Source organism: Phalacrocorax carbo, chromosome 4, assembly GCF_963921805.1.
Source record: "Phalacrocorax carbo chromosome 4, bPhaCar2.1, whole genome shotgun sequence".
NCBI classification, from domain to species: Eukaryota; Metazoa; Chordata; class Aves; order Suliformes; family Phalacrocoracidae; genus Phalacrocorax; species Phalacrocorax carbo.
This window is the reverse complement of record NC_087516.1, coordinates 35,352,093-35,372,009: the sequence shown is the minus strand read 5'-3', so window position 1 is coordinate 35,372,009 and position 19,917 is coordinate 35,352,093. Positions and strand designations below refer to the sequence as shown.

Genomic DNA, 19,917 nt, shown 5'->3' with positions numbered 1-19,917 from the left:
ACCAGAATGCCTTAGGAAATACATACCACCAAAACAGACCTTAAAAATAATTATTTTTGGTAAGAAATAATTAAAAGATGCTCTCCGCAACAACTTCAAACCATAATCATAGCTAAAATTTTCAGCATTAACCAAGGTGAAAAGGATCCTTCTCTCTCTTGCAAATGTGGTGGAAAAATCCCTATCTGACAGGGATTAAGACCAGAAACAGTTCACTACAAGATAACTCTCCTGAAACAAGGTTGTGCTATTCTCCTTGATTCTGAAGCATGTAACACAGGACAGAACTTGTTTTTAGTACCAGCTGCAGAGTGAACACTCTCTGTATTCCTGGTGCTCGTAGGCCTAGTAAGTCTAAAATTAAAAAGTACTATTCATTTTGTCACCACAGCATCCATGTATAGTCATATTACTGATCAGAATTCCTCTTTCAATGGTAGAGGCTAAGGTATGATATAAGTAGGAAGAATATGTACAGCAAGAGGTTTGCTGGGGTTAGGAATATTGCAAGCTTTCCTTCTAGTACCGAGTTAAGGGACAGAAAACTGAGAAGCAGCCCAGAGGACAAGAAATCAATGTGAACAGTATAATCTCTCTTTGGGTATACTATCCCAATTTGCAGAAAACTGGCATTCTATTTCTTTCTCTATCCTATAGTCTATGAGATTGATTTCATTAGTTTTAATTTCACTGACACAATATTCATAAGTCATTTCCAAAACTGCAACAGAGAAGATATTTTGCAATGTAATTTTAATCTTTGATATAGAGTCGCATTGATAAAAATTTAAGTGATTTTGATTTATAATGAAATAAGGGAAAAAAATATGCATCTACAGCTAAAGAATGCCAAAGCCTTGCATTATTTAGAAGAGCGATTAAGAAACCAAGCTTCAATGAGCCCTCCAGTATCTCAGACTCCATGCATTTGTTTCTAATAATAAAAGCCCTTAAGGCATCCTTACCCGTTATGTCAAACCAAAGTGGTGTTCCAAGAGGTTCAACAGCTATTACACCAATCATGTGAGCAACTGGGTCACTTTCCATCACCGTAAAAGAAAAAAATGCTTCCTCAAAATAAATGGGCTCTGTGGGTGGGACGGGCTTTGGAATCCATTCTATGTGAAGCCGTGTAGTTGATGATTTTTGTGGACGACCATTATCTACAGCTTTAATCTGTGAAACAGACACATCTTTTAATCTACAGAATCACATAAATCATTATGTCACATAAATGGAAAAGCAGCAATAAGCTCCAAGCACGTTTGCTTGTGTGAGATCTACCCAAAAAGGTTAAGTGTCTCTCAGAGTGCCACTTGCCCTTCATTATCTGGGCAGCAAATGGAGAAAAAGTATGCAGCACCTGATAGCAGCACAAACTGTTACCATAAATTCACTTTTATTTTCCTGAAAGAGAGTCAAACTGATTGTTTATGTTCCCTCATCAAGTTCATTATCTGTCAAGCTCTGGAAAAAAATTGCAGCTTCTTGATTCACTTTCTCAATACAAAACATTTGAAATTATCCCTTACTGGGGGGGGGGGGGGGGGGGGCGGGAACCAAAACCAAAACAACCCCACCACCACCAAACCCACAAAACAATACTTCTGGATTTCGTGAGGCTTTTTTCCTTTCCAGCAACTGCACTCGTCTGCCAGCTGCTACATAGGAAGTGATGAGAATACAGAGAAAAGAACACTTCATGTATTCATGATATACAAGATTTTGACTCACTGAAAGGATATCATAGTCCCTTGCTGCAGAAAATTTCTTCGATGAAACCACTCCAGTTTTCGGTTCAATAAAGAATTTGCCATGTTCATCACCATCTTCAATGCTGTAAGAGATCTCTGCATTGGGGCCTTCATCTTTATCTGCAGCAATTACTCGATAGATTGGCTCTCTCCTAGCAGCTCTCTCTCGTTCTGGCTTACCACGCTCTGGAAGCCGGATTTTGTAGAACTTTTGCAAGAACTGAGGTTTATTGTCATTCTCATCTAAGACCTTCACGATCACCCGTGCAATTGTTGATTTTGCAGGAACACCGTTGTCTGTTACCGTTACCTGTTTTTAATGAAAAGGATAGGGTTAGCCTTCAATTCAAACAGTCTTTCCAACAATGCTCTTTTTATATCAGATTTTGCTACCACTGCCTGCAACAACTGTAAAGCCATTCCCTCACTTCATCTACTTAATGACCATCATGTAAAGCTATTTGGCGAATATTTACAAAAGCCACTAGTTATTCAGCTTCTATCTTAACATTTTGATGCTTGATGTATGACATGTAGGAGTTGATAGATGTATATTAAACCTATTTCACTATTTTGCAGCACTGTAAATGAAATATTAACTTGAATACAGGAACAGCATACAAGTGTAGTATCTCTGATAAGAGCCTTACTGTGATAGTATCTTAATATACTTTCAGCCTAGTGTTTCCCTGCAACTTTTCCATTTAATAATTTGATTTTACACTTCAAAATATGCAATTCATAAGAATATAAGTTTCAGAATTTGACAGGCTTATGCACTAAAAATCTCCTACATTTTAAGACATAAAATCACTAACTAGTTTGAAAGAAACTTAAAAAATTGCTTTTTAAGGAAGATGCACATCAATATTTCCACAGACTAAATGAAGTAAGGAAATTAAACCATATCTGCTCTTCCAGCAATAGTCAAAATTTCTACTAAAACACTAGGAAAGGAGTACGAAATCTTCCACAATATTAATTCTAGGACTGATCTGATGTTATTGATATGGGTAGTGAAAAAAAAATATAATAAAAGTAAGAGTGATGCTAATTTGAAGTCAGAAAACAAAAAATCCTTACATATTGTAAAAGGATCAAACTCATGGAAAAATTTAGTTCTTTAATAGGAACCTTACCGTATGACCTTAACTCTTACCTATTTAATCCCTTATTGGTTAATAAGGGGTTAAATATGAGCATATGTAAATTATTTTAGCACCTGCTTCAAAGACAAAAAGGAGAGGGGGTTTTATACTCTTGCTTCCTGCAAGAGCTCGGCTAGTAGAAGAGTTACAGAATCGGGCCCATCATTTTCTGGCTGCACCCTGCCATCCACATAAAATCTAATGGGCTCAGACAGACACCAGGCATTTTCAAGGGAGAGTTTAGCTGCTATTACATAAAGCATTTAGAACAAATACAAATTCTTCACTGATAACAGTACTACCTGATCTCTGGCAGTTTGGCTAAATGCCAATTTCTGAAGGGCACGTTTTCAAAAAAACTGGCATTAAAAACACAAGGAATAATGATGGGTAAAGACTTTTGTTTTTTCCTTTGTCAATCTTACATGTTCTTTTCCTTACTTTCTCTTGGCTGTTGTGTTGGTTTTGATTTTAGCTGTAGTACTTTAATCCTTGTGTCTCCCATTTTAAGAGCACTTTTATGACCAGGTGCAGCACTCTTCCTCAGCCTTTCTATGGCCTCCCCTTCATTGTCTTTCTCTCATTCTTTTTTTTATTATTATTATTTCCTCCCCTTTAAAATCATCTTCCTTGACTTAATTTACCTTCCTTATTATTATATAGAAACACATAGGGATGGATCTGAGAGTCACCTATGCCAGCTCTGCTGTAATTAGAGAAAACTGATAAACTGAGATATGCTCATCTAATCCTACTGGATACTTGTCAAAGCCGTAGAGAAATGATTAAAAAAATATTAAACACCCAATGTTTATAACAAATTATATGGGAAATGTGTTACATGCTGCAGGTTCATTTTGGTTTTGAGTTTGCAAGGAAGTTGCAAGTCTTTGCTGGGAGGAAGCTCCATATAGAAGTCAGTCACTACAGTAGCACTGGGAAAAAATTATAGGGAAGCTATATGGTTGGAGTCAGTGATCTTAAAAGTCTTTTCCAACCTAAATGATTCTATGATTCTAAGTTCAGTGCTGTGGAGGGTATTAAACAAAAACAAGCCCCCTTAACGCAAAAAAAATACCCTACACACCACTGATACAGAATATTCCAGTTCCAACAAGCCCACTCCAATTTGGGGAGAACAAATGTTTTTCAGGAATGCTGGTGGTAAATTCCTTCAATGGTTCTTAGGATGCTCTGGGAAATCTGACTATGGAAGAATGGAAGGATTCAAAGATAACATCCGATACAAAATAATGAAATGAATACTAATGGAAGACTAGAATTGAATCCTTGATGAAAAAATGATTTTACATTGACATGAATGAGGACATGATCAGATACTCTTTTTTTCTTTTCCCTTTCTCATCTATTTTAGGGAAGGAAAAATGGAAATACAAATGAAACATGGTATACCTTTCAAGCCTGAAGGAGATGAAAAAGCATGAGTAAAGTGATTAGCCATGACAAAAACACATGAAATGCAACAGCTACCATCTCTAACAGATGGCAGGATTTCCACATATATGAATGTCAGTTCCCTTTAGTACTTGTAATGGAACACCACTATGTATCTTTCAGTTTGAAAAAAAAAAAAAAAACAACAAAAAACCCAACTCAAAAAACCAAAACACATCCCAAAAGAGGAAATTCCAAGGGGTACAGAATAACTTGCCCATTAACATAAAATTAGCATTGCCCTGAGCCAAGCAGAAAAAAAACAGGCAAATTTAAGGAAAATCTTGTTTGATTTGAATGCAGCATCAGTTTTGAAGGAATTACTAACAAAACGAATGGGATACTAAGGTATGAGAGAATACCATGAAGCTAAGCTGAAATAATTGCATAAAAATGTGCCAGTTGGCACTCAGAAAAAAGTTACAAGTTGGGAATAAAAGAATGGGGCATATTAATTCCTATTATGTAAGCAGGAGTGCAATCCAGGATCAAATTTAAAAGCAAACAAGGAATAAACCCACCAACCCATCTGGTCAACATTTCAATGCTCAATTAATTAGCCAGATGCTCAGCACTTGGCTCATAATATTGCCCAATCATTCTGTGCATTTCTGGGTTTCTTTCCAAACTATTTTCAAAGGTGTCAACGTAAAACTAACAAATGGGAAAATTGCTACTTTGGGCCATGCTGCCTGTCATTCTTGCTCTGTACTTAAGAGTTCTTCCACTGGATACTTCACAGACTTTTATTTAAAACTTTAACAACCAGCTGGGATTAAAAATGAAGGAAGAATGAAGAATTATAAACGATAACAGCAGGCAAAAACCAATATTCCAAACAAAAGTGCAGTCAGCTTAATCTGCTGTCTTTATAGGGAATACTGACAACAGGAGGATTTATGTACCATTGTGTGATGCTGTAACATTAACAAAAGAAAAACCAAAATACTTTGAGTTCTGTACAGGTTATCTTGTAATAACTTTGGTGAAATTAGGAGGCATGACTGCTAGCAGACAACAGCCCAAGAAACTACGCTACTAGTGTGATCCCTGGCAGATGTTTCGGCCCATAACAAGCAGCGCACTCCCACATATAGCATAGCTGCAGCCTGAGAATTCGCACAATTCAGGCACCGTTCTCAACAGGCAGCTTGGACACAGCCACCCTTTTCCAGGGATAAGGTATAAGCAATCAAAGCCATACTGTGCCAGGTGGCTTCAGGGTCAGAAAACGATCCACAGCTCATTTTACTTACTGTATAAATCTAATGCAAAAGCCAGCGTAGGAGTAAAAGTAATGAGATACCAATTTTACAACCAGTACACATAGCAGTGGTCAAGAAATAAGATATGACTGACATAAGTACTTTGGGAAACTGACACAAGCAGATTTAAGGAGGTAATTTAAAAAGAGAATGATATAGTGACTTTAAAATTTACAGCAATAACGGGTCTAGTACTGAACCAGATTTGCCAATTAATTAACTTTGCTATTACTACTAATAGAAACACACTGCAGAGGAAATTCCACCCTATTGCTACTGAGGTGCAAAGAGTTCTTTCCAAAGCTGATACAGAAATGAAAATAATAAAAATTTGGTCCAACGGCTCCATTAATCCAGCTTGCAATGCACCAAAGGGATAGAAAAGGGCCAGGAAGACTGTCTGAAGTTCTGCAAAAGGGTAGTTTGTGATATCAAGAAATACCATTCACCTCCAAGTCTATGCAGTCCTTGCATTCCTATTAGAAAACCTTTCTACAGATTTCGTAAGGTGTGGGCAAGTCCAGACTTGCTTCTCTGGCTTTAGTGTTAGTTTTGCTGACTCACATGCAGTCCTTTACCATCCAGGAGGAGAGGCTCAGTAAAGGTTCCAGATAAATCTCAGTATGTATCACTGTGAATATTAAGCCTTCATTGCAGGTGAAGTACAATGCTGTCACACTGCATGACAACACCGTGAAACCAGAAGACTCCCAGTTATCTACATGTTTTTCTTTCATGTTTTACAGAGAATGAGAATAGCTATAACATAAATTCCAGGCAATCGATTAAATGTAGCTAAGTAAAAGAAATATGTAATGAATTTCATCCTCTTGGACTCTGAATCTATAATGCATATTTTGCAAATCATCTACTTATGTGACTGATAAATATGATATGCAGAAAAAAGGTCTATTCACTTACAATCTATTTGTATTCTCAATGCTAAAAAATGATTCTGCATTTCTTTTTCAGAGGTCTATATTCAGCACAAGGCAGGCTGAAATAGCTATTCCAGTAATTAGTGAGGAGAAAAAAAAAAAAAAAAAAAGAATCACAGGCCTCCTTTTAACAATCATGCTTTCGTACTGTTTGAAAAAAACCTTGGGTTACAGATATATAATAATAAAAAATTGCTTTCTACCCATATCTTAACTGTTTAAAAAAAAGTCCCAACTTAGTGTTTATAAGATAGGTAGTTTTGTGCACCACAATATAGAAGCAAATTACTTAAAAAAACCCCATGAAATCCAGTTCTCTAAATTCTTCATAGAGTAACCAAGTATGGTTACTCTTTTACTCTCTGTAAAAGAGCAATGACCTTACAGTTACTGTATTCAGAGAACTAAAGAAATCATTTACCTCCAGTATGTGCTCTCCCTGCTGCTCTCGATCTAGTTTTCTAGATGTGGTTGTAATTAGACCTGTAAACATAAAAGAATAATTCATCAGATCCTTCAAGAAAATAATTTGAATGAAGGTTAGGTTAAACCAGTAGTTACCGATATATCCGATTTCAATTTCTTCTTAGGTGGTCTCTTCTATTTTTGCAGAACTTACACTTTCATTAAGGGAAAGGGCGAGGGATTTCCAATCCTTAATGGCCATTAAAATATTCTTTGCAATCTGAAAGCTAAGCTGTTGTAGCCCTTGAGACAGACTGTTCAATTTTCCAACACATCTGTGCATGTCCTTCTTCTGACAGGAGTAATGTATGTAATTCTCTCATATGAAGACTTGTTTTCAGAGGGTGTTCATATGCCTTATTCAAAGGTTGCTTACGCACATTATTTGAATAATTGCCAACCTCTTCCAGAGAAACACCTGCTTATATTTTTAGCAATAACAACAGAAAAAGGATGACCTGAAGAGATGCGTTAATAGTGGAAACCAGAGCAATTTGTGTGTTTTGGCTTGATTTGGCAACGACAAGGAGACAAACAGTTGCTGTTGGCAATAGAAGAGAATGAGGATGAGTTTTTGCTGCGTGATGTTAGATTTTCTTGCAAGAGTTTGATACACCTTCAATGCAAGTTTAGGAAGGCATGACGAGTTTTGCTTTAAATGAAGAAGTCAAAGAGTAAGAGGTGACAAAAAGACAATGAAGTCTAAATACAAAAGGATCTTGTTTGAATTAATTCTTCCTAAAAGTAACTTCAAAATTTTAACCACTGAGTTTCATGAAAAGTAAGCTCAGTCAACAATCAATTAGAGTTGAATGGCTTGCTACGGTATGCCATGGATGTGGACACAAGAGATACCTCAGTTTCTCTGCTGCACAAAAGCCATTAGCCTGTTTGCAGGTACAAGCTGGCCCCACGAGCACCATCGCTGTGTTCATGGCACTGAGCCTGTGCTAGTAAATCCTGCTAGACCCAACCTGGCTTTTCACAGAGTAAACACCAAGATTTGGATTCACTCAACTCAAGCCACTGTTTGCGAAAGCATCCCATATTCCCTGTAGCAGGAATCCAGCATATGCTAGATACAGAAGACACTGCAATGTCATGAGACCTTTTACTCAACTATCCCAGCTTTTTACAGTGGCGGGAAAGCGCTGCCATCTTGATCCTTAATTGTCAAGCTGAAAAACAGGGAAGCAATTACCCAATTAAGGACACAACAGAGATCAAAACACAGGCTGCATAATTCATGTTCCTTTTTCTAAGCATAGTGTAAGCCTTTTATTAATAAGACCTCTTATAAGCAAAATTAAAATCCATTTGTAAAGCTTTCAAGGTTGATCTGCTGCAAGAAAAAAAGCCTTCAGTTTTGTCTCACAGCTGATAAAAATATAGAGCGTGTAAGAAGAGCAATAGAGACTTATTTACTGAAAAGAGAAAGGCCTATAGAAACACAATACATACCGCCACTGCATAGCTACTCAATGCTCCTGTCAAAATAGATTTGTAGTCTACTCATACCAACAAAACAGACAGCCTGTACTAAATAATAGGAACAAAATGTATACAAGGCAATATTACAACCATCAAATGTTCAAAAAACTATTCTTCAAAAAATACATAGTGCAAATAATGGCTGTTTTAATTAGGGCCAAATCTGTCCTTGTTTTTCCAGCAATTTGGTTTGCCATTGTATTAAATCCATTATATACACCTAGTATTCTAGATGAAGATCTAGTATCCTCTCCTACTTTATCTTTTTATGCTTTTGATACTGCAAGTCAGCTATCACTTTTACATCCCATAGAAGATATGTATGTTATTGTCAGGATACATCTTAGTGGTATTATAAAGTAATTGCCCTTAATTACAAAGAAAGTTGGAATGAAACTTAAAGGGAAAAATTTTGCATTACTACTGTAAATTTTTTGGGGTAGGAAGAGAGGGGAAAAAAAAGAGGATGCGGCAACTCTGTATTAACCTCCTTGAGTTAATAACTTGCTATAGAGATTGCAGAGCTGTGAACAATGACAAAATATTTTTGTCACATATCCTAAACAGAGCTTTCTCCTAATTTCCTGGCTGAGGCCAAGCCACACCTCTTCTTTCCACAGGCTCTATGGGGAACAGCACAGGACTGTTACTTGGAAAGGGACACATGGCAGAGGAGATGCCTCCTCTGCTTCCCTTAAGCAAAGGGGCTTGTAAGTCATTTCAAGAAATGCAAGCGCCCCTAAACACCTCTTTCTATCAAATACCTCTGGAGAAAGCCAGCACAAGGCCTTCCATGAAGCATTAACTGTAACTGAGACTCATCACAGTTGCCAGAGGAAAGGGTAAATTTCAGCATAGCCACTAAAGCACTTGGCTCTTGAATAGCTGGGTTGAAGACGGGGAGGATCTCAAAAAGCACAGGCAGGATAAAGTAATTCCAGCAGAAATATCTCATTATGCTTGCATTTCTCTGAATATTCAATATTCAGTCCATACTCAGTGACAGTATTGGATTCCATCTCTCAGCAGCAGCAGCAAGTAGAGAATTGCTAACACATGAGAGCAGAAAGATGGCACCTTTCAACAGTTTCCTATACACTTTTCCCCCAGCAAGAGCCATTAAGGCTGGTGCCACCGCTAATAAATGTCAACTAATACTCCAGGGGCAGGGGAAACCCCAACAACCAACCAAAAAAACCTGAAAACAAACAAAAACCCACCCACCCAAACAAACAAAAAACCCCCACGCTTTTGCTGCAAGCACTCCAGACAGAATTCTGCTATGTACCACTACTTTATATACTACAGTCTGTAAAAGAAAGTCTAATTCCATGTATTTTCTGTTAATGATGCGGGTCAATATCACTCAAAGAGGTAGGCAGAAAAATATCCAGTAAGAACAATGTATATATATATTTTCATCTGTTAAAACTTCCAGTCTTTTCAACCAAGCATGGTACACTTCTGTTAAAACACTTCAGACCAATAACAGAAGGGTTTAGTCTTCACCATATATATCCTGTATATTCAGCAGAAACTAATGCCAACAAAGGAAATGTAACACTTCTGGATTTAGAATCACATACGCATGCATGACATTCTTTTTATTAACTCTTTACTGTTAGCTACTTTCCTAAGTAAAAATTTTGCTTCTGTAAAGTGTTTCACTAAAGCTTCAGATTTAAGATCAAATCTAAAAGATTTGATTATGGCAATCTCTAAGTTTTTCCATCTTTTCCAAGTTTTTGTATATTATAAAATGCTTAATGCTGCCGACAGTTTTAATCAGTTGTTGAGGGCTTTTCTGAATTAAAGCCACGATAATAAGGTCGAGAGTTCCTATGCAGTGTGACTTTTGTGACTGCCCATTAAGATGGTTGGGAAGAATCTTTGGACCTAATATAACTCAGCACCCTGCAACAAGAGCCACCATTCTGTTCCTTCTACTGAAAACAAAAGTTCTTAAAGTTTTTAGATTGTGCTCCCTCTCTTTTCTGTTAACAATTTGGAGATCTCCTCACCATGCCCCTCCCTCTATACAAATAAATGAATAACCACACCTTTGCATACACTACATCCCCACAGAAGTGACCAGTATAAGATGATTTCAATTAATCTCTGAAGAAGTCTAACATAATCGGTTTCAAAATTCTTGTTATGAGGAGGGGAGAATCTGTTCCCTGCTGAATGACAGAAATAACAGTGTGTGTGAGAAACAGAGCACTGTGACAAAGCTTTCATTTTCGAATCAAAACTGACTCACTGAGCGTCATTTTGCAGTCATATTTTCCTGTTTTCCTTCTGCCTCCTCTTATCACAACACACACACCCCCCAACACACACGGACAGACAAAACCAACAGCTCCAATAATTCACATCACTGACTATTATTCCACCTGGAAATCAACACACACTATGGCAAGACGGGTCAAGCATCCTTGGGAAAACACAAGTTTATAACAAACATTTCTAGGATAATAATGAGAAAATAGTCTCTCTAGCAGAACTGGTGTGATTTTTCTACTCAGTAATGTTTCAAAACTCACCTCATCAGAAACATTTTCATAACAGCAGCTTCATAATTTAGAGAGACTGCATAAATGACAGCTGTTCTGTCTCATTAGCTGGACGGTACTATAATGAACTGGAACTAACTGTAAACATCCATAACAAAACAAAACAAAACACACAGACCAGTAACAAACAGAATTGTATTCTCCCTTCCTTCCTTGAGTTTACATTCTGGGGATTATCTGCTGTCTATCTGAGGTCTACTGAAAAATCAGAATACTTACAACTATATTCAAATAACATTTACCTCGTATTTCTATTCTAATTATTATTAAAACAAACAGACAACAATGCAACTACAGTATTCAATTACATAAATATAAATAAAACCTCTACATTTGGAATAGAACATAGCACAAGGGAGCTGACATTAGCAGGAATTTATTTTATCCCATATAAGCTTTCATCTCAGTGCCCAGTTACATCATGTTACCTCTGTATCTGAAAAATAGCACATCAGCAACAGCTTCCATTCAATGCTGAAATGGCAATCTCTTTAAAAAAAACAGAACATTAGAGGTGGGCACCACCTTAAAAATGTTAACATTAATTCCATGCTACTAGCTATCTTTATGGCATGGATGATCTAGTGATGAAAGAAGTAGCATCAGAAAAAGTGGCCTTTGCAAGGGTCGGAGGAAGGCTCAATATTTTTGTCTTGCTGTGTATACATCATGCATTCCCTACTACAGGCATATCTACAAACACATGCATTTGGCTTTACACAGATTTTCCAACTGCACATTCAGCCTGAGATGAGGAAGGTTCTGAACCTGGATGGGATTTTGGCTGGTAGCCAGAACTAACCCACCACAATCCAAAAGACTAAATCAGATGCCAAGTCTACTAAGCTGCCTCCAATGAGTTTGAACCAATAGGCTTGCTTTGAATGTAGCGTAACATGAATTGTAGAGTATGAAAAGAAATGCAGTCTCCCTGATCTTTGAATGCACTGACACTCCAGGTTTAAGGAAACATGGAAAGCAGCTACAACTTTTTTTATCACCAACTTCAACAGATACAAGACAGTGGAATTAAATATAAGGGAGGTCACATTTTGTTGATGAGATTTTTTGTCTTCTGTGTTGAATGCAAACCATAACCAGTCAGCCAAAATTGTTTCTCTGGACTGCGTTAGTGCAACTCAATTAGTTTAAAGATTTAGATCAGTTTACTTACAATGTATTATTCTTATTTAAGCTCTCATTCCCTGACTTCAACTTCAAAAATGACAAATTACTAATGAATGATAAATCCAATTACCTTGGTATCTTCTTTACAAGGTCTTACTATATATTAACATACCTGACAATCAATGACCATCAGAAAAGGCCTACATTTCCTTTCTAAAGATGTTCAGATACGTTTTTTAGCAAGACTGTAGCCAATCTTGTCTTCTATGTAAGCCAAGACAAGGCTTCATAGCCACGGTAAACAAACAGGTTAATAAAAACAGGTCAATGAAAAGTAATAGAGGTATTTAAGAACAGATTTCAGCTTTGCAGCTGACAAAATATAAACTCCATGTCTTACCAGTCATGTATAGATGATGATTATAGGCTAGACAGTGTGCCATTGTAATATATCACCATGAAGGGAGACTGCTGAGTTAAAAAACAAACAAGATCAGCTAACCAGCTATCATACTGGAGAAATCATACCATAAGGGAACGGAGAGCTTTGGTTCACATAGTCCTAAAGAGAGTTCCTTAGCAATTTGACTTGCTTTTCATTCCTAAACTCTTTCTTGTCCTAAGTGCCTCAATAGCTATCAATAAAACCAGCAACAGAATTGTCACCAGTAATTTTCAAGTGCTGAAATAATGACTGTAAAAATATAGTCCCAAAAGAAACTATCAATATCATTTACACGCACATTAAATGGTTGCAAATGCCTCTTCTACCCAAGTAAAACATTTAAAAGCAATAATTTCTGTTCTTTCAATAAAGACTGTAAAAAATGTTACCACTTTTCAAGAGAAATAGAGAGCCCAGGTTCCTCTTTCCACTCTCTTAGTTAAGTACTCTATCCTTTAGCCAGAGTTATGTTGTTGCTTGCCTGTTCTCTATGGCCTCCTGAGTCTTACCTTTTTTGCTATACAGTTGTTCAGGTAGAACAAAGATCACTTCTGCCTAGCACAGCTTACAGCCTGTGGCTTGGCAGATGTTTCTAGGCAGTTTAAATCCACTTTGGGGGCTAAAGTTGTAGTTTTCCACTTCATGTATGAACTCTCTGATTGGGGTATTTTATAAAAATGAGTTGCACTACCCTAAAAATAGACAGATTTAGCAAAAATTAAAAGGGAGACTTACTGCAGCACACTGTGCTGAAATCAGTGTTTCCCTTCTGTTAAGTATAGCATGATTGCACTCAACTAGTGCAGTCTTTCACAGCTTCTGTGCCTTTTCCCCTTCAATTCCCATCTGCAGCAGTTCAGGCAAAAGCCAGCAGGACATTCCCACAGTGTACAGGCACCTAGGTGAATTCCAGACTAAAAGTCAAAAATGCTTTATAGAACTACACACTCTATTTGCTCTTCAGATCACTCTTTATTTAGGCACTTCCTTATTCCTGTTCCAGATACTGATGCATATGCTCTGGATTTCACCCACAAAAAACATTTTTGGCACGTTTATCCCAGCTGAATAAATGTCCTGCCCTTTGAATGGTACTCCACGAAAAGTAAAGTAATAATTGAGATCTGTCCTACGCAAGTTAGGATTGCATCAAATAAAGGATAACTAGCCTAGTCCATAGGGGTGTGCTTGTGTCAGCACATTAGACATTTATTGAAGAACAGTAATATCAATGTTTATGAGTTTGTTACTTGTTGCCAAGACAGACTATAAGCTTTACATATGGGTCAAAAAGCAAGTTACTTAATCCTATGGCAGTAGGATGATGCCAGTCACCATGTTAATCAGCAACCAGGCAATTTAATTACTCAATCCTCCTACTACAAAGGTAAGAGCAAGGTGCACATCTGAAGTTAAGAGTCACTTCCCTGAACTATTTTAACAGCATCCAGATACAAAGACCTGGAATTTGCTGATCAGAATAGTCATTTATCATTTTAGTGATTGCAAGCAGGGAGCAAAGACAAGCAACCCACCAAAGATTAATAACGTATGGTGTAAGCCAGAAAAAACACTTTACGTATACAACTATGTCATCCAATCCAATAAACATTGTAGAGTTTCAATTTCAACTAGATTTCAAATGAAGCATAAAATCTGTGTTTAGTGATCGTGTAATTATAGAAAACTGCTCAAATGTATCCTACAAAAGGAAACCATATAGTTTTGTGTACTCTAATTAGTCACAGAGTACATTATTTTCAGTCTGGATATACTAAGTGGTGTACTGCTTCTGCAGTAATTCTTTCACTAGTAAAACTATTTGGGGAATAAAGAAAAGGAATATATAAATAACCACACACATACACACACACCCCCGAATAGCTATACTAGAAAAATAAACCTAAGTCTAAGATCCTGGATTCTGAGTACTTGAAAGCATTTAGAATGTGTCCAGCTTCATTGTCAAACATACTCTTTTGGTAGTTTGGTTCTCTCATCTATGAGAAGATAAAAAACAGAACAGTTAAGTCATAAGCAGTATAAGATGAAATCACAAAAAAAAATTGGTACTTAATAAATAATAAAAAATAGCTAAAATAATTCTGAATGGAAAATAAAACAACAAACCCCAAGTATAATTACTAAAAAGAAACTAGCAAGTGATGGTTCCTGCAGAATGAACTTTGGTCTTACTATCAAGAGAACACTATAAATTTTTGTTATCTCGTTGCTTACCTTGCAAAAATACCCTTGCCTTCAGGACCACCTGGTATACTACGGACACACCAATTCAAAGCTCAAATGCCTTCAGTAATTAACTCTTTAAGTAACCTGATCTTCACGACACTCCTTTATTATCTCATTTTCAGACATATTGTCTTCAATAATTAAGTATAGCATTATTGCCATAAAATCTCACATTATCTTGAAAGATCTTTTCCGACCTGATGTAACTTTACTGCATTTATAGCGCTTAAACAAAGATAAAAAACCCACACTCCTTTCCAAACTTGGCTTTTTTTATTTCCCCTGAACAAAGATGATGCATTTTTCAGCTTAATGTAGCCAGGCCTCCGTTGTTACTATGTTTTAGAAAAATCATGATCAGCTGAGAGAAGTATTTAAGACTGATTATTAAAGGATTGAGGTGAGTTTTGAGGTCACTTCCTCTGCCACAGAAGTTTTACAATTTCACAATTAATCTCCTATAAAACTGTTGCAACTCACACATGGATTAAGGAAGATTGACAAATTCACAAAGACAGAATGTATATAGTCTCTGGAATTTACTCTGCTGGTAATGCTATTTGTTTATAATTTATAAATATTGCTCTGAAATGCAAAGTAGCTAAACAAAATTTAATTGTGACTTTTTTGCATTAACTGAAGGTATTTATCAACAAGCAGATTTGTAACTACAAATAGCAACAACCATAAAGTCAAGGTCTGCACTGCAGCTACACCTCCATACACAAACAACCTAAACATTAAAACAGAGATTTAAAAAGTGATTACAGTGAGTTAAGAATAAATTATTTCAAAGAGAAATATCAGAGCAGGTTGCCATGTCGGCGGTTGTCTTGAGGTCAAAATTGCTTTTATGCGATTCAACACTTTTTACTAAGACTGTTCTTTAGTCACAAAACAGTGTTTTCGTTGCAATTACAGTATATAACTAATTCATTGAGAATGACTGTAAGTAGCACCAGAAATTATTAAGCTCTTTTTGGTATTTAATAAAATTCTACAAACAGGAAAATGTATTAGGGGGGAAGAATAGAAAGTTTAGTACTACTTGTTTTTTTTCTTTCAAAGTATGAGAAAAGCTGTTTAAAACTTTTTGATAAGTAACAGTGGTAGGTTCTGAGTGAAGTAATAAACAAAAGCATCTCGTTAAAGTTTCTTAGTATTTAGCATATTCTAATTAGGAAGTATCTTCTGGGAAAACAGTTTCCAAATAACCCTACAGGATGCCAGAAAACTCTACAGAAGTACTAGTTTTAAGTGTGATCTCTCTTACTGTAACAACCTTGGAAACAAAACTGTAAAGGGAAGGTTTTGATATCAGTTATCTTAGCACATCTAAGACCTCATCTGCACAAAGACAAATGAGACCACCCACTGGACCTAAATATGTACAGGTCATAAAACAACGCTGGCACAAAAAAGAATTCTTTCATAGTTAGATGTAGCTCATAATTCCGTTACAACACCATACTAGTAATTGATGCCAGCAAACGAACCAAGACAAAACAGAGGGGTAAGTGGCTACACAAAATACAGCTTAGTATCAAAAACCTTCATTTTAGTCTAGATAGAATTATTAATTCATGAAAGGTAAACTCATCTGAGAAAGTCATAATGTTTTATTTAACTAACATTACATTTTAAAATATAAAAATGTGAAAAATAATATTTAACTAATTTGTAGAGAACAGATATGAAACTAGCTAAATGACTGTCATGGACAAAATCCATTCCCTCCGAATTTTGAAGATATGGTTTATGGAGGGGGAGGATTCACCTTCCAAATGCTCATCACTGGATTTTTTTTTCATGTGCATGCGCCTAAATGGTTTATTAATTTCAGTATTTGTTTTTTATTAATTCAAACCATGAGGATTTCCTTAAGAAAGCTCATCAGTTGTAAGAGATGGTTGGTCTTGCTTTGCCGACTTCAGAATTGGCCATCTAATTTGAAAATACAGTGTTCTAAGTTTGAAAATGTAGACAAGTTCAAGAATGTGTCTCCTTCAAAAGCCAACAAACAGAATTATATTTCTATTGTTGAAGTTCAGAAGGCTTTTGAAAGACTTGAAAAAGATGAATTAAAAATGTGATTTTGCAGAGGTTTTTTCAACATTTATCACAGCACTGACACTGGATGTAAAAGTTTTTATCTTGAAGGAACTGACACAGGAACTGAGAGTAGCATGCCAGAAAGAACATCTTATGATCTAACACCATGAATAAAAATAATTCCTTTTTTTTTTTTTTTTAAATTAAAGAAGAATTGCCTTATTCCAGTGTTCTGTGTATATGGATAAACAAGGTACAGATTAGCACCTTGAGATATTTCAGGGTTCTGGGCAGCCTTAAGCCTACAAATAACCTTCTTGGAATTTTCATTGGCTGCTCATTTAAATCTTTCATATGAAAGGAAAGTTGAGGCAACAGTAAAACAACTCTGTTAGATACAATTGTTGTTACTATCTTCTCTCCTTTGATGTTAAGAATGGTTTATGGAGGACATATGTATTTACAAAAGGACAGAGAAAGATGTCCAAATGTCACTAAGAATATCTGAGGGCCCCTAACTTGCTACACATCTAAGCCCTAAAACACTCATTTCTAAGTGAGAATTTGGAGATTTATACAATGCGTCTGCCTTCTCCCTCACCACCCCCACCCCCACCCCCCCCCTTTTGTTTTAATTGCATGTTATTTCCTACATTTACAAGACAGACTACTACTAGAACAAGTCTGGAATGCACTGCAGTCTTTTATCTACTGATCTAAAGGAACTGCTTTTGTAACTGAACCATATGTAAAGACCTCCATGCAACGCTCATGACAGAGATGATCACATAAACTGCTGCCAAAGGTCTTGTCTCAGCTCTCAGAAGAATTTTATAGCTCACTCCTAGTTAGCCTTTGACTGTGACTCCACTGAATTTTTCAGATAGAAAAATTATATTACTTTATGGAGAACTATATTTTTTCTGGGATTCATCTGTTATTTTCATCACTCAAAGATCAAGCTAGACTTGAATCAGGGCACTAATTCTGAGTAACCTCTTAAGAGGAAATTAATCAATTCTAATGTTACAGTGTTGTTATATACACAAACTCCATTAATTACACTACTCAGAGAGCCTATCAAGGAAACATCTTTGAAAGCCATTATACTACATGAAGGTAGTACTATGCAAGTGGCTCATAATATTACCTGATCACCGTTTTTTCCCAGACTACAATTATAATTTTGCACATTATATATACCAGCTCAAAAGAACATACAATATAGAGGGAGTCTATCACCATTTCTGCATCAGAATATGGGAAAATTGTAACAAAACCTCTCTTTCTCTTAGACTCCTGCTTTACTACATAGATCATGAAGCATGACCTGAAGTTTTTATGTAGTTCCAGGGACAGAAAAAGAAGGGAAAGACTGCTATGCTTCCCATATATTTCACCAGCTCCTACCATTTCTTTTTCCAAAGAGATGTAACAGAATAAATAAATTAAAAAAAGCACCCCAACACCACTACCTGAAATTCAGAAGTTATCTCTACAGAAATGCTTGCAAATAGTTTTTAAAATTGAAAATTTGCTATACTCTAGGCAGCTATCTTTTGAAGTACTAAATGCCCAAGTATGGTACAGTGACTGGATGTGAAGATGTTGTTAGAAATTTCACAGACATGAACTTGTTTTCCAAGTTCCAAAAAAGACCAGGTCGAAAACCATTAGTCTAATAGCACTTCAAGTGCTTAAAACAATATTTAAAAAGGAAAATAAAAGCAGCTTTCTGCAGAATTAAACTCTTTCCAAATGTATGTCTATACAAACTTTTGTCTACTCATGTAACCCTCTCTGGTTGCAGGAGTTTAACAAATATTTGAGTTAATTCTGGTCATGTTTTCGGTAAAGGTAAAGAAAAAAAAATAATCTCTTCTAGAGACAGTGTAATCAAATCCTTTATTTTTTCTGCATGTGACAGGTAAACAGCTGGGCACATGAAGGCTGCTACATACACTCTGGGCTGTGTGACAAGAATGAACAATAATTGAGCCTGGCACTGTTTGCCAGCTACAGAAGTAACAAGAACAATTTCAGTGTTTGGGTCTTTATTTAACTTTAAATCACATTAGCGTGCAATGTAGTAATACCGGTTTTATTCAAGTTCTAAAATATTAGGTCAACTGGGATTAAAACCCACAAGTAGTTAAACAACAAAGATTTCCTTTGTTAAAATGAAGCCAATACTACTGTGTGGTCACTGGCCTTTCATTTCCTCACTAAGTAATTCTCCAGTGTTATCGGAAATCCATGGAAGTTGTTTGCAGCTGTACCCATTTCCTATTTCACTTCACTCAGTCTCCAAATCAGACACACAGAGAGAGATACTGCATTAAAGGTTACAAACCGTGTAAAATTATAAAATTGTGTAAGGTAGACGATTCACTCATGAGCTATTAGCATTTTATAACTTCACAAAGCTCTGATGATTACTAGAGACTAACAAACAGTGAGAACCACAGATTCGGTATTACCAAAATTTTTACCACGCTGTTTGATTGAACAAACTTTTTACATTAAAACAGCATTCTATTTTGGGATTGCATATATAAACATGTCTTTAAATCAGCACTTAATCTGATTGTTGATGTTGATGTTAACTTTGTAATGCATGTTTTGAAGCGTGGCACGATTTATGAAACAAACTGCCACAGTCCTAAATTGCCACAGTAAGTACATTGTAAGAACTTTCAAAACCTTGAGATAGGAAGAAAGAGAATAGAAAAAAAGAAAATAAGAGCAGAAGTAATGTCAAATAACATTAAATCCTAGACAAACACTTATCTTCAGTCAGTCACTCAAACAAGGAAATTGCAGAGTCAAGACTGCCATATCATCCTAACTTGACTGTCTTGCTTGTGTGCATTAAGATGCGCAGACCCAGGCCTCATTGGGAGCACAGGACACAGTATGCTCTGAAATGTGTAACTACTCAATGCTTCTG

General features: G+C 36.3%; 1 protein-coding gene across 5 annotated transcripts in view; it reads right to left on the bottom strand.

Moving 5' to 3' along the window:
• The window catches only part of FAT1 (FAT atypical cadherin 1), a 112,692-nt gene that overhangs the window by 46,447 nt on the left and 46,328 nt on the right, over window positions 1-19,917 (bottom strand). For all 5 annotated transcript variants that reach the window (XM_064449560.1, XM_064449557.1, XM_064449559.1 and 2 more), the window contains exons 4-6: window positions 6,982-7,043; window positions 1,735-2,064; window positions 966-1,176 (exon numbers count right to left, since the gene is read on the bottom strand). In XM_064449560.1, the coding sequence (XP_064305630.1) occupies window positions 966-1,176; window positions 1,735-2,064; window positions 6,982-7,043 (603 nt within the window). The remainder of the gene's footprint in view (window positions 1-965; window positions 1,177-1,734; window positions 2,065-6,981; window positions 7,044-19,917) is intronic.